At 33.4% G+C, this 16,027-nt stretch overlaps 1 protein-coding gene across 1 annotated transcript in view; it reads left to right on the top strand.

Annotated features, from left to right (window-relative positions):
• LOC134704825 (uncharacterized) overlaps positions 1-15,589 on the top strand; it is a 57,324-nt gene extending 41,735 nt beyond the window's left edge. The window contains exons 18-21 of the mRNA XM_063563607.1: positions 11,130-11,246; positions 11,532-11,646; positions 12,141-12,234; positions 12,810-15,589. Coding sequence (XP_063419677.1) covers positions 11,130-11,246; positions 11,532-11,646; positions 12,141-12,234; positions 12,810-12,939 — 456 coding nt within the window. The 3' untranslated portion in view covers positions 12,940-15,589. The remainder of the gene's footprint in view (positions 1-11,129; positions 11,247-11,531; positions 11,647-12,140; positions 12,235-12,809) is intronic.
• The last annotated feature ends 438 nt before the right edge of the window (positions 15,590-16,027 follow it).

Raw genomic sequence — 16,027 nt, 5'->3', positions numbered from 1 at the left:
TTTAAAGTTACACCGGATCAATTAAATCCAAAACATGCACTGCCCGTGAACTGTCAACAAGATGTCAATTTCCTACAATGACAAAAGAAATTACATTGTGTACATTCCATCTCTATAGATGTTGTCTGTCCAACGTCCCGACCTAAAGAGAAATAAAAAGACTATCTTTTCGTTATTATAAACCCGTGTCACGTGATGTGGCGCGCGCGCTGTACCTAAAATAAAAGAAAAACTTTCCAAACTAAACATGAACCTTTTCCGGTAACAATAATAAAAACCCCATACAGAAACAAACAAACAAACAAACAAACACCCCCCACCCCCCCCAATTCAATTAATTTTAAAGGGGAAAGACCCCCTACAATTGCTTTTTTAAAGCAATTGATTTATATTGTAAAGAACCTTTTTAACCATTCTGTTCCGTTAATAAAAAAAAAAAAAAAAAAAATCCCGAGACCCCGTTTTGCCCCCCCCCCCTTTTTTTTTTTAACCCTTCACTTACAACTGAATGTAGGTTGTGTGCTATCGATCCTTTCAACGTAAAACGAACGACAACTCCAGTTTTTTCCATATTATTAGGTCTTTCCACTTTTCTGTGGAAAGTCCTATTGTATTTGTTCTGATTATTATTATTATTATTTTTTTTTTTCTTCCGCCAAATTTTTTTCTTGCGATAAATGTTTGTTTCGCAATATGTCGCTTAGATATTTCTCATATGGTATCGTATAGTTTATGCGCTTTTAAATTTCACCCTGCTAAGCCGAACCATTTTCTTTGTGAGAGTTATCTCCCTATTCACTGTTTATCATGTGTGTGCATCTCCTTCATAACAAAAAAAGATAGCGACAAAATTCTTTTCACAAATTGTTCGTTACAACCTCAGTAATTTTTGGCGTATTTGGATCGAAGCGATTCGATGAAATTTTATAGGAGTTATCTACCTTTACGGAATAAATTTGTCGCTATATTTTTTTAACTCATAAACCGTTAACCGTATAACCCTGGAATGTTTTTATTTGAGTCCCCTGATTCCTAACTAAGAAAATTAGGTCAAGGTCAAAGGTCAAGGTCATATTTTAGATTTTCATATGTCTTTGATTTCCCTATAATTCTTGAATGGTTATAGATACAGAAAATTTAAGCAGTGAAAAATGTTGAGTACTTCAAGGGGCAACTTTGTTACTTTATGATTGTATTAGTTTTACCATTATGTAAGGGACATAACCCCCATTGATGGTTTATAAAAAGCCATTATTGGGCAAAACTCTTAAACAAAATGTCCTTGACCCATAGGGTCTTTTGCAATGACATTGTGAAGCAATGACCTTGACAAAGGTCACAAGGTCAAATGTCAAGGTCATGTCCATGTGTGATTTGGGGCACTACTTGAAGAGTTTTATGTGTGTTTGCCTGCCAACCAACCATCCAATCAATCAATCAATCAATCAATCAATCAATCAATCAATCAATCAATCATGATCATGATCAATCAACCAATAATGATCATGATCAATCAATCAATCAGAGGATTCAAGATCTTCTTTGTTTCTTTTACGCTGTTTCAACTGACCCTATCCAACGTGTTTAACCAATCAACCAACCAACCAACCAACCAACCAACCAACTAATCAATCAATCAATCAATCAATCAATCAATCAATCAATCATGATCATGATCAATCAATCATGTTTCTGTCTCATGTGTTTAATATAGGGTCCAAGATCTTTGTTTCTTTTTCGCTGTTTCAATTGACCCTATCCAACGTGTTTAACCAACCAACCAACCAACCAACCAACCAACCAACCAACCAACCAACTAATCAATCAATCAATCAATCAATCAAGTAATCAATCAATCATAATCATGATCAATCAATCAATCAGTCAAGTAATCAATCAATCATGATGATGATCAATCAATCATGTTTCATGAAAAATTGAAATTTAATATTGTTCTTGCGTCACTTCTGAAAAAAAAATCCACATGTACTCTGAAACTACAAGTACAATCGACCTCAAAATTTGCAGTCAGCAGTGCATACATGTACTAAAAGTTTATAAAAAAACTTGGTGCAGCTACCTCTCAAGAATTTTCCTAGAGAAAATAAATGGCAATGCCGTAAAAATCGCTGGCTAGGTCCGTAAATCTCAGTAAAAACCTACAATAAAATGTCCGCTCCGAGATTGAAATACTAATCTGTGTTACAAACAAGTGCTGAAAAATGTACATTATCAGAAAATAATCAATAAATGTGTTTTAAAGTTACACCGGATCAATTAAATCCAAAACATGCACTGCCCGTGAACTGTCAACAAGATGTCAATTTCCTACAATGACAAAAGAAATTACATTGTGTACATTCCATCTCTATAGATGTTGTCTGTCCAACGTCCCGACCTAAAGAGAAATAAAAAGACTATCTTTTCGTTATTATAAACCCGTGTCACGTGATGTGGCGCGCGCGCTGTACCTAAAATAAAAGAAAAACTTTCCAAACTAAACATGAACCTTTTCCGGTAACAATAATAAAAACCCCATACAGAAACAAACAAACAAACAAACAAACACCCCCCACCCCCCCCAATTCAATTAATTTTAAAGGGGGAAAGACCCCCTACAATTGCTTTTTTAAAGCAATTGATTTATATTGTAAAGAACCTTTTTAACCATTCTGTTCCGTTAATAAAAAAAAAAAAAAAAAAAATCCCGAGACCCCGTTTTGCCCCCCCCCCCTTTTTTTTTTTAACCCTTCACTTACAACTGAATGTAGGTTGTGTGCTATCGATCCTTTCAACGTAAAACGAACGACAACTCCAGTTTTTTCCATATTATTAGGTCTTTCCACTTTTCTGTGGAAAGTCCTATTGTATTTGTTCTGATTATTATTATTATTATTTTTTTTTTTCTTCCGCCAAATTTTTTTCTTGCGATAAATGTTTGTTTCGCAATATGTCGCTTAGATATTTCTCATATGGTATCGTATAGTTTATGCGCTTTTAAATTTCACCCTGCTAAGCCGAACCATTTTCTTTGTGAGAGTTATCTCCCTATTCACTGTTTATCATGTGTGTGCATCTCCTTCATAACAAAAAAAGATAGCGACAAAATTCTTTTCACAAATTGTTCGTTACAACCTCAGTAATTTTTGGCGTATTTGGATCGAAGCGATTCGATGAAATTTTATAGGAGTTATCTACCTTTACGGAATAAATTTGTCGCTATATTTTTTTAACTCATAAACCGTTAACCGTATAACCCTGGAATGTTTTTATTTGAGTCCCCTGATTCCTAACTAAGAAAATTAGGTCAAGGTCAAAGGTCAAGGTCATATTTTAGATTTTCATATGTCTTTGATTTCCCTATAATTCTTGAATGGTTATAGATACAGAAAATTTAAGCAGTGAAAAATGTTGAGTACTTCAAGGGGCAACTTTGTTACTTTATGATTGTATTAGTTTTACCATTATGTAAGGGACATAACCCCCATTGATGGTTTATAAAAAGCCATTATTGGGCAAAACTCTTAAACAAAATGTCCTTGACCCATAGGGTCTTTTGCAATGACATTGTGAAGCAATGACCTTGACAAAGGTCACAAGGTCAAATGTCAAGGTCATGTCCATGTGTGATTTGGGGCACTACTTGAAGAGTTTTATGTGTGTTTGCCTGCCAACCAACCATCCAATCAATCAATCAATCAATCAATCAATCAATCAATCAATCAATCAATCATGATCATGATCAATCAACCAATAATGATCATGATCAATCAATCAATCAGAGGATTCAAGATCTTCTTTGTTTCTTTTACGCTGTTTCAACTGACCCTATCCAACGTGTTTAACCAATCAACCAACCAACCAACCAACCAACCAACCAACTAATCAATCAATCAATCAATCAATCAATCAATCAATCAATCATGATCATGATCAATCAATCATGTTTCTGTCTCATGTGTTTAATATAGGGTCCAAGATCTTTGTTTCTTTTTCGCTGTTTCAATTGACCCTATCCAACGTGTTTAACCAACCAACCAACCAACCAACCAACCAACCAACCAACCAACCAACTAATCAATCAATCAATCAATCAATCAAGTAATCAATCAATCATAATCATGATCAATCAATCAATCAGTCAAGTAATCAATCAATCATGATGATGATCAATCAATCATGTTTCATGAAAAATTGAAATTTAATATTGTTCTTGCGTCACTTCTGAAAAAAAAATCCACATGTACTCTGAAACTACAAGTACAATCGACCTCAAAATTTGCAGTCAGCAGTGCATACATGTACTAAAAGTTTATAAAAAAACTTGGTGCAGCTACCTCTCAAGAATTTTCCTAGAGAAAATAAATGGCAATGCCGTAAAAATCGCTGGCTAGGTCCGTAAATCTCAGTAAAAACCTACAATAAAATGTCCGCTCCGAGATTGAAATACTAATCTGTGTTACAAACAAGTGCTGAAAAATGTACATTATCAGAAAATAATCAATAAATGTGTTTTAAAGTTACACCGGATCAATTAAATCCAAAACATGCACTGCCCGTGAACTGTCAACAAGATGTCAATTTCCTACAATGACAAAAGAAATTACATTGTGTACATTCCATCTCTATAGATGTTGTCTGTCCAACGTCCCGACCTAAAGAGAAATAAAAAGACTATCTTTTCGTTATTATAAACCCGTGTCACGTGATGTGGCGCGCGCGCTGTACCTAAAATAAAAGAAAAACTTTCCAAACTAAACATGAACCTTTTCCGGTAACAATAATAAAAACCCCATACAGAAACAAACAAACAAACAAACAAACACCCCCCACCCCCCCCAATTCAATTAATTTTAAAGGGGGAAAGACCCCCTACAATTGCTTTTTTAAAGCAATTGATTTATATTGTAAAGAACCTTTTTAACCATTCTGTTCCGTTAATAAAAAAAAAAAAAAAAAAAATCCCGAGACCCCGTTTTGCCCCCCCCCCCTTTTTTTTTTTAACCCTTCACTTACAACTGAATGTAGGTTGTGTGCTATCGATCCTTTCAACGTAAAACGAACGACAACTCCAGTTTTTTCCATATTATTAGGTCTTTCCACTTTTCTGTGGAAAGTCCTATTGTATTTGTTCTGATTATTATTATTATTATTTTTTTTTTTCTTCCGCCAAATTTTTTTCTTGCGATAAATGTTTGTTTCGCAATATGTCGCTTAGATATTTCTCATATGGTATCGTATAGTTTATGCGCTTTTAAATTTCACCCTGCTAAGCCGAACCATTTTCTTTGTGAGAGTTATCTCCCTATTCACTGTTTATCATGTGTGTGCATCTCCTTCATAACAAAAAAAGATAGCGACAAAATTCTTTTCACAAATTGTTCGTTACAACCTCAGTAATTTTTGGCGTATTTGGATCGAAGCGATTCGATGAAATTTTATAGGAGTTATCTACCTTTACGGAATAAATTTGTCGCTATATTTTTTTAACTCATAAACCGTTAACCGTATAACCCTGGAATGTTTTTATTTGAGTCCCCTGATTCCTAACTAAGAAAATTAGGTCAAGGTCAAAGGTCAAGGTCATATTTTAGATTTTCATATGTCTTTGATTTCCCTATAATTCTTGAATGGTTATAGATACAGAAAATTTAAGCAGTGAAAAATGTTGAGTACTTCAAGGGGCAACTTTGTTACTTTATGATTGTATTAGTTTTACCATTATGTAAGGGACATAACCCCCATTGATGGTTTATAAAAAGCCATTATTGGGCAAAACTCTTAAACAAAATGTCCTTGACCCATAGGGTCTTTTGCAATGACATTGTGAAGCAATGACCTTGACAAAGGTCACAAGGTCAAATGTCAAGGTCATGTCCATGTGTGATTTGGGGCACTACTTGAAGAGTTTTATGTGTGTTTGCCTGCCAACCAACCATCCAATCAATCAATCAATCAATCAATCAATCAATCAATCAATCAATCAATCATGATCATGATCAATCAACCAATAATGATCATGATCAATCAATCAATCAGAGGATTCAAGATCTTCTTTGTTTCTTTTACGCTGTTTCAACTGACCCTATCCAACGTGTTTAACCAATCAACCAACCAACCAACCAACCAACCAACCAACTAATCAATCAATCAATCAATCAATCAATCAATCAATCAATCATGATCATGATCAATCAATCATGTTTCTGTCTCATGTGTTTAATATAGGGTCCAAGATCTTTGTTTCTTTTTCGCTGTTTCAATTGACCCTATCCAACGTGTTTAACCAACCAACCAACCAACCAACCAACCAACCAACCAACCAACCAACTAATCAATCAATCAATCAATCAATCAAGTAATCAATCAATCATAATCATGATCAATCAATCAATCAGTCAAGTAATCAATCAATCATGATGATGATCAATCAATCATGTTTCATGAAAAATTGAAATTTAATATTGTTCTTGCGTCACTTCTGAAAAAAAAATCCACATGTACTCTGAAACTACAAGTACAATCGACCTCAAAATTTGCAGTCAGCAGTGCATACATGTACTAAAAGTTTATAAAAAAACTTGGTGCAGCTACCTCTCAAGAATTTTCCTAGAGAAAATAAATGGCAATGCCGTAAAAATCGCTGGCTAGGTCCGTAAATCTCAGTAAAAACCTACAATAAAATGTCCGCTCCGAGATTGAAATACTAATCTGTGTTACAAACAAGTGCTGAAAAATGTACATTATCAGAAAATAATCAATAAATGTGTTTTAAAGTTACACCGGATCAATTAAATCCAAAACATGCACTGCCCGTGAACTGTCAACAAGATGTCAATTTCCTACAATGACAAAAGAAATTACATTGTGTACATTCCATCTCTATAGATGTTGTCTGTCCAACGTCCCGACCTAAAGAGAAATAAAAAGACTATCTTTTCGTTATTATAAACCCGTGTCACGTGATGTGGCGCGCGCGCTGTACCTAAAATAAAAGAAAAACTTTCCAAACTAAACATGAACCTTTTCCGGTAACAATAATAAAAACCCCATACAGAAACAAACAAACAAACAAACAAACACCCCCCACCCCCCCCAATTCAATTAATTTTAAAGGGGGAAAGACCCCCTACAATTGCTTTTTTAAAGCAATTGATTTATATTGTAAAGAACCTTTTTAACCATTCTGTTCCGTTAATAAAAAAAAAAAAAAAAAAAATCCCGAGACCCCGTTTTGCCCCCCCCCCCTTTTTTTTTTTAACCCTTCACTTACAACTGAATGTAGGTTGTGTGCTATCGATCCTTTCAACGTAAAACGAACGACAACTCCAGTTTTTTCCATATTATTAGGTCTTTCCACTTTTCTGTGGAAAGTCCTATTGTATTTGTTCTGATTATTATTATTATTATTTTTTTTTTTCTTCCGCCAAATTTTTTTCTTGCGATAAATGTTTGTTTCGCAATATGTCGCTTAGATATTTCTCATATGGTATCGTATAGTTTATGCGCTTTTAAATTTCACCCTGCTAAGCCGAACCATTTTCTTTGTGAGAGTTATCTCCCTATTCACTGTTTATCATGTGTGTGCATCTCCTTCATAACAAAAAAAGATAGCGACAAAATTCTTTTCACAAATTGTTCGTTACAACCTCAGTAATTTTTGGCGTATTTGGATCGAAGCGATTCGATGAAATTTTATAGGAGTTATCTACCTTTACGGAATAAATTTGTCGCTATATTTTTTTAACTCATAAACCGTTAACCGTATAACCCTGGAATGTTTTTATTTGAGTCCCCTGATTCCTAACTAAGAAAATTAGGTCAAGGTCAAAGGTCAAGGTCATATTTTAGATTTTCATATGTCTTTGATTTCCCTATAATTCTTGAATGGTTATAGATACAGAAAATTTAAGCAGTGAAAAATGTTGAGTACTTCAAGGGGCAACTTTGTTACTTTATGATTGTATTAGTTTTACCATTATGTAAGGGACATAACCCCCATTGATGGTTTATAAAAAGCCATTATTGGGCAAAACTCTTAAACAAAATGTCCTTGACCCATAGGGTCTTTTGCAATGACATTGTGAAGCAATGACCTTGACAAAGGTCACAAGGTCAAATGTCAAGGTCATGTCCATGTGTGATTTGGGGCACTACTTGAAGAGTTTTATGTGTGTTTGCCTGCCAACCAACCATCCAATCAATCAATCAATCAATCAATCAATCAATCAATCAATCAATCAATCATGATCATGATCAATCAACCAATAATGATCATGATCAATCAATCAATCAGAGGATTCAAGATCTTCTTTGTTTCTTTTACGCTGTTTCAACTGACCCTATCCAACGTGTTTAACCAATCAACCAACCAACCAACCAACCAACCAACCAACTAATCAATCAATCAATCAATCAATCAATCAATCAATCAATCATGATCATGATCAATCAATCATGTTTCTGTCTCATGTGTTTAATATAGGGTCCAAGATCTTTGTTTCTTTTTCGCTGTTTCAATTGACCCTATCCAACGTGTTTAACCAACCAACCAACCAACCAACCAACCAACCAACCAACCAACCAACTAATCAATCAATCAATCAATCAATCAAGTAATCAATCAATCATAATCATGATCAATCAATCAATCAGTCAAGTAATCAATCAATCATGATGATGATCAATCAATCATGTTTCATGAAAAATTGAAATTTAATATTGTTCTTGCGTCACTTCTGAAAAAAAAATCCACATGTACTCTGAAACTACAAGTACAATCGACCTCAAAATTTGCAGTCAGCAGTGCATACATGTACTAAAAGTTTATAAAAAAACTTGGTGCAGCTACCTCTCAAGAATTTTCCTAGAGAAAATAAATGGCAATGCCGTAAAAATCGCTGGCTAGGTCCGTAAATCTCAGTAAAAACCTACAATAAAATGTCCGCTCCGAGATTGAAATACTAATCTGTGTTACAAACAAGTGCTGAAAAATGTACATTATCAGAAAATAATCAATAAATGTGTTTTAAAGTTACACCGGATCAATTAAATCCAAAACATGCACTGCCCGTGAACTGTCAACAAGATGTCAATTTCCTACAATGACAAAAGAAATTACATTGTGTACATTCCATCTCTATAGATGTTGTCTGTCCAACGTCCCGACCTAAAGAGAAATAAAAAGACTATCTTTTCGTTATTATAAACCCGTGTCACGTGATGTGGCGCGCGCGCTGTACCTAAAATAAAAGAAAAACTTTCCAAACTAAACATGAACCTTTTCCGGTAACAATAATAAAAACCCCATACAGAAACAAACAAACAAACAAACAAACACCCCCCACCCCCCCCAATTCAATTAATTTTAAAGGGGGAAAGACCCCCTACAATTGCTTTTTTAAAGCAATTGATTTATATTTATTATTATTATTATTATTTTTTTTTTTCCGCCAACTTTTGTTCTTGCGATAAATGTTTGTTTCGCAATATGTCGCTTAGATATTTTTCATATTGTATCGTATAGTTTATGTGCTTTTAAATTTCACCCTGCTAAGCCGAACCATTTTCTTTGTAAGAGTTATCTCCCTATTCACTGTTTATAATCAGAGTGCATCTCCTCCGTAACAAAAAAAGGTATCGACAAAATTTCTTTTACACATTGTTCGTTACATCCTCAGAAAGTTTTGGCGTATTTTGATCGAAGCGATTCGATGAAATTTTATAGGAGTTATCTACCTTTACAAAATAAATTTGTCGGTATGTTTATTTAACTCATAAACAATTAATCGTATAACCCTGGAATGCTTTTATTTGAGTCCCTTAGGTCTTAACTTAGAAAATGAGGTCAAGGTCAAAGGTCAAGGTCAAATTCTTAATTTTGACTTTTGCTTGTTTTTGCATTTTCTCCCTCACTTTGAGAGATACATAAAAAAGAACAAGTGCAAAATGTCTGCTTAATTGTATTGAAGATATGCTATATTTAGTCTTATACAAATAAATGGCATCTTATAGGAGTTGTTGCCCCTGAAATGTCTTGATATGAGGTTATTTGATTATATCTTCAAGTAAGTTCATTATAAAGACATTTAACCTTATACAAAAGGTTAAGTGACAAATGACCTTGAAAAATGGCTACCGGAAGTGACCTTGAGAAAACCGGAAGTTGCTTTTTTTGCAGTTTTTTCACATACAAGTACTCAGAATCCATATATTTTGTCATATAGATACATAAACTGATTACTGAAGAATAAAAATGACTTCCAACAAACCGGAAGTAACCAATTATCTCCCATTCTACATGCAAAAGTACATAAAAACTATATATTTTTGGAATCAGTGTGAAAGAAGCTATCATATTAGACCGGAAGTAGCATATTATCTCCCTTTCATCACTCAAAAAGATAATTAAACCATTATTTATATCATCAGTATGAAGAAACTACCTTCTGATACAAATTTCTTTGTTGTGGAAAGACTTTCAATTGTTCTCTGAACAATTGGTTTTTAATTATGATTAAGATTATTTTCTAATATTGACTATTGTTCCTGAAATTCTGACATTTTAACTATTAGTTCTGTTTGTTTTGGTCACACTTTGTTGTCGGTATAATGGGAATATACGTAATTGTCGGACAAGTGAGAGGTTTATCTAGCTAGACACCTAGGTTTAATCCACCATTCTATACATCCATTTGTTTGATGAAATTTGAGCTTTTGATTTTGTCATTTGATTAGGGTCTTTCTGTTTTGAGTTGAGGTATTTTTGTTATTTACCTTTTTCAGTACAAGTTATCTTTTATTTTGTTTAAGCTGTTTGCGAAACATAGAATCCATGCCATAATTGGTGTAAAAAAGGTATTACTAAAATACCGCACTCGAAGGTTAGTTTAAACAGTGGAAGTGCATAATAACTGACAACACCAAACGTTATTAACCACCAGGTGGAGTACAACACAACTAGCATACTGCTGACTTACAGATACAGGCATTTTCTTGGGGGAATGGTTGGTTAAACCTGATTTTATAGCTAGCTAACCCTCCCATTTTTTGCAAGTTCTTCCATAATTTTAGTCTTTGATGATTTTTTTCATGATATATTAAGCCTTGTGTTTTTGATACTTATTCAGATTGTTCATCGAAAACTTGCAGCAAGAAATATTTTACTGAATAAACTGTTTGAACCTAAAATTGCTGGATTTGGTCCAAGTCAGGAAGAAATAGGACAAAATGTAAATAATATACACGTAAGTTACATAATGCGATTGCATATTCGTTTAACTGCTGGAGATTGATTTATATCGCCACATAAAAGCAAAAATGTTTTGTCTATTTGATTGCAGAAAAATAGAACCAATCAAGATGTCATACTTTTTAAAATAAGACAAAAGTTAAGAATATTATCAATTAGTTATGTGGAGACTATTACCTATATATGTTTGTTGAATTACCAATAACACCAACTGGAATTGTGACATCTACAGGTTCGTCAACATACATAATATATAGCTGTTAAAGATTATCATCCACAGGAAAACATACCAGTAAAATGGGTTGCACCTGAATGTGTCACCTCCAGTGACAAAGCCACGGAGTTGAGTGATGCCTGGTCGTATGGGGTTGTGTTATGGGAGATCTTCTCGTTAGGTATGTTATAATTCAACTAAAACGAGACATGTTTGCGTGTAATGCAATAACAAAAAAGTGAACGGAAAAAGGACATTAAGGAAATAATTAGCTCCAAATTAATGCTTCATCTAAACAAAATGCAAGTTTCATTGTTAATTATTACCAAGTACAAAATTGACATTGAACACACAAATCTATTATCCTAATGATAAGTGTTGTCGTAAATAGAAAGAGGGTTGAAAGTGTACATCATTTATTTGCGGAACTCCTAGTTTTGGTTTAGTTTGCTATCTCAAATTAAGATCAATGACAAAGTCAGAAATATAATCATTTCAAATTAAGAGGAAAAGAAAACAGCGGAAAAGGAGGGCATTCTTTCGCGGCCTAACGCTTATTAGTTATAACCCCCTTACAATATTGCTTTCATATTGTGAAAGATGATTTTGACATTGCGTTCTACAATTAATGTATGTTTAAATTCAATGAATAACCATCTCTCACTTTCTGACTAGGTGAAACTCCTTACCCGTCAATGATGAGTAGTGAAGTATTCCAGTACTTAAAAGCAGGAAACAGAATGAACCGACCAGAGTATTGTGAAGTTATGTAAGTGACAGATCTTGTTCAAGAAATATACATTTTGGTTCCTGACTGCTAGCAGCCGGTTGGATATTAAATATCGAATAACGAACCGGCTGCTAACTTCACATACATTTTGTTTCAGACAAATATTTTCTAATTTATGTTTAAATACGAATATCATGTTTACGAAGCATAGCTTCTTTAATATGTTTTACGATAGAACTTGTTTAAGCTAATATTTCAAATGTTGGTAAAAATAAGTCGTAAAACTTTGACTCTTCCATCTAAGTTAACCCTTGTTTTGAGTTTAGTTCTTTCACTCATCTTTGGATTTCTGAGATTCTGGTTTCGTCGACTTAATGGTATCGCTTGCCGTCTTATTGTCTTCATACTTACTCACATACTCGAGATAACACATTCAGAAAGAGTATAACTTGAAAGGCAAACAATCAAAAACATGTAGTACTACGTAATACTCAGCTTAGAATTTGAAGCATCAATTCGCAATGCAAATCGTTTGATGATATCATAATACATCTTCACTTATATTTTTTTAATTCTTTGTCTCGTTAATTATGTATGTATTGATTTATTTCTAGATTTCACAACATAATGAAGAAATGTTGGAAGTATGATCCAAACCAAAGGTCTGGCTTCTCCCGAATCAAGGAACAACTGCGACCTCTATTTCACGAAGGAGAAGGAGATGACATTTACATGACATCATAAGAATGATATATCAAATCAGACAAGCTCATTGAAGGAATGACTGAAATATTTTGTCTGTCTATATGAAATAACATTAAAAATTTGGTGCACACTGAATAATGCGCGTAGCGGGTTATTTAACAGTGTGCACCACATTTTTTTGTTATTTCGAATAGAATCATTTCTTATAATTTAATTCTAAATACCATTTTAAACCGTAGAAAACCATGACAAAACGTTGATGACGTCACGGTCACATGACTAAATTATGTCTATGGGCTCATAACAAAATAACGTCAGCCAATCAAAAGACGCGTTACATCCAAAATTAAATGATTTCAGAATACTTGAATAAAATTTGCAGTGAAAAGATGATTATGTTCCCCTTTCGTGAATGAAATCGATATAATCAAACATTTATAATATTATAATTGTTAAATTTTATTTAGCAAACCTGTATATATGTATAGTGTTTGTTCTATTATGTACTGTTTTAATAATTTTTTAACAAGGGGGGCCTTGACTGACTGAAATAAGTAAAAATAATGTCCCTCGATGTGGTAAAACTGACTGAGTTTGCATTCTATGCATTGGCCAATACCTACGCATTGTCGTGATTTAATCATAGCTTCTGGTTTATATTACAATATACGAATTAGAAATTGTACTGAAGCTCTCGGAGAATTTCTCTTCTAAAATGATTGGCTTTGAGTTATCCGGACGAAGATAATTCCATAAACGTGTTCCAGCCGAACGAAATGTGAATGTGATTCACGTTGGTAAACAGATCCTGCTCCAAATATGGCACTAGGCATGAGGCCCAGGCTTCGTGTTGAAGGCCGTACATTGACTTTTAATGATTTACTTTTATAAATTCTTACTTGGATGGAGAGTTGTCTCATTGGCACTCATACCACATCTTCCTATATCTAAGTACAAATCTTGTTATATGTTTAATTTGTTATTGTCATATTCAAGAAGTGGACGAGATGAAGCAATGAATAGGGTTGTTAAATTTGATAGATGCTTTTTGTGCTTCTTTGTTAAATATTTGTTTGTTTTGAGATTGTGAAAAAGTGATGACTGCTATACCCATATTTTGACAATTTTACCTTTTATGTCTGTTTTGTTCACGCATCGTTGTAAATATGATGGAATTTGCTGCGACTGTCATACAAGCGAGAGGTATAGCGTCGCTATAAAACTAGGTTCAATCCACCATTTTCTACATTTGAAAATGCCTGTACCAAGTCAGGAATATGACAGTTGCTGTCGTCCATTCGTTTGACACAAGACACATATACAGCAGTCTTGGGTAATGAAAAAACAAATATACTCGATATACAAAAACCGTGATGAGATTGTTAAAGATAGCAGTTAAGAGGCTGTCCAAGTAAATATCAGGCAAATCCTATGATATGCGTGGCACAACATAATTTTTTCTCCACTGAATTTTTGGTTCCAATGCAATGTTTATATCATACAAAGGATATATATGTCAAAGATATTTTTGAATCAACAGTGGATGGCTCAGAAAATGATTTTAAAGTTCACTAACACTGCAACAAAATTTTGTACAAAATGAAAACTTAACATATATGATACACTGCGATTGTTTTGTGTTGTTCTATTATCACCACAACAATTAGTGATAAATCTACTAAATATTTTATTAAATGTAAATATCGTTGTCATTTTAAAAATGATTGTGATGTGTCCAATAGTTCTTTTTTATATATTGTTTAGCCATAGTTGATTCAGTGTTGGTATTTCAACACAATGTATTCAACGTTGAGACAATGTACCAATCTCAACGTTGCATTGTCAATGTTGAATCAATGTTGAATATTTGTTGATCAATGTATAACCTAAAATCAACAAAGATTCAACGTTGATTCAACAAAGTGTGCCTGCAGGGGGGTCTTGAATTATTTACATTTGTAAAAGACATTTTACCCTGTCACTTATTAATCAACATCTCCTCAGACCGGAACATTACAAGAGTTTGTCTTTCAAACTGTTCATTTCGCTATATGTACATATTTATATTGTAGCAGCATCTAACAATGTATGCTGCGAACTTTTGATTATATATTTTTTACTTTATCAACACCTTTCATATTATTTTCGACAATTTTACTTTTTTTTAAATGCGAGATGTTATTCCGCTCACTTTAACATGTCTGCTTGTTTCGGGTCAGAGTAAACCAGATTTTTTAGCAACAGAAATAATTATTTGATTATATGGATGTTAGCTATGTAAACCGAATAGCCGGTAAAAGTCGGTAAATTGTTTTATGCAGGATTTTTTTCTGATTTTTTTTTTATAATTAACAGTATACTCATACTAAAGTGATCTGAAATAGAGCTGTTTAATTGTTTTAAGATTTAACCCCTTTTGTTTTTATATTTCATTGGAATAACACAATCTTGTTATACATCATGGTATAATCAAATCAAACCTTTTCTCAATACATGTGTGAAGTCCTTTAAAACAAGTATTAGAACAAAAGATTATGAATATAATTTATGTTACATCATTATGGCATCATGGTACATGTATAATAAACTGTAGATATAAGAAGATATTGATACCAGGACTTAATTTAGTATATACGCCAGACCACAGGCACTTGTCTCAAAAAAATATTTCCTATATACCTTAGTTATATTAAGGTATATTACGGATTACAAATGTGTCGAGGTTTGTGATTGGATAACAACACAGAGATGTCAGTATATATTCAGGAAACTGCCGGGGTATATACGACGTTTTTATCCCCAATTGGAACCTCAAAAACGTCATCATAATACCGGTTACTATGTGACGTAGTCAAATGCTATCAGCCTGTCAGAGGCTCACAGAGGGGACATAATGACGTGCTTCAGTCAATAATACATTTTTGATACAAAATCACGCAATTAACATTTTTAATACTTAAATTTAATGTTAAAAGTGTTATTATAAATCATTAAATACACGATACAATTATGTTCACAGCATTTAGAAAATCCTTCACGTATGCCGAACATATCAGACTTATATATGTGTTGACATCAAATACCTGCACTGAAAAATAAAATTAAATCAGGGGTAATCCGTAATATA

The sequence above is a fragment of the Mytilus trossulus genome, chromosome 2 (assembly GCF_036588685.1).
Source record: "Mytilus trossulus isolate FHL-02 chromosome 2, PNRI_Mtr1.1.1.hap1, whole genome shotgun sequence".
NCBI classification, from domain to species: Eukaryota; Metazoa; Mollusca; class Bivalvia; order Mytilida; family Mytilidae; genus Mytilus; species Mytilus trossulus.
Note: the sequence above shows the minus strand (reverse complement) of the source record. Positions and strands in the feature narration are given on the sequence as shown.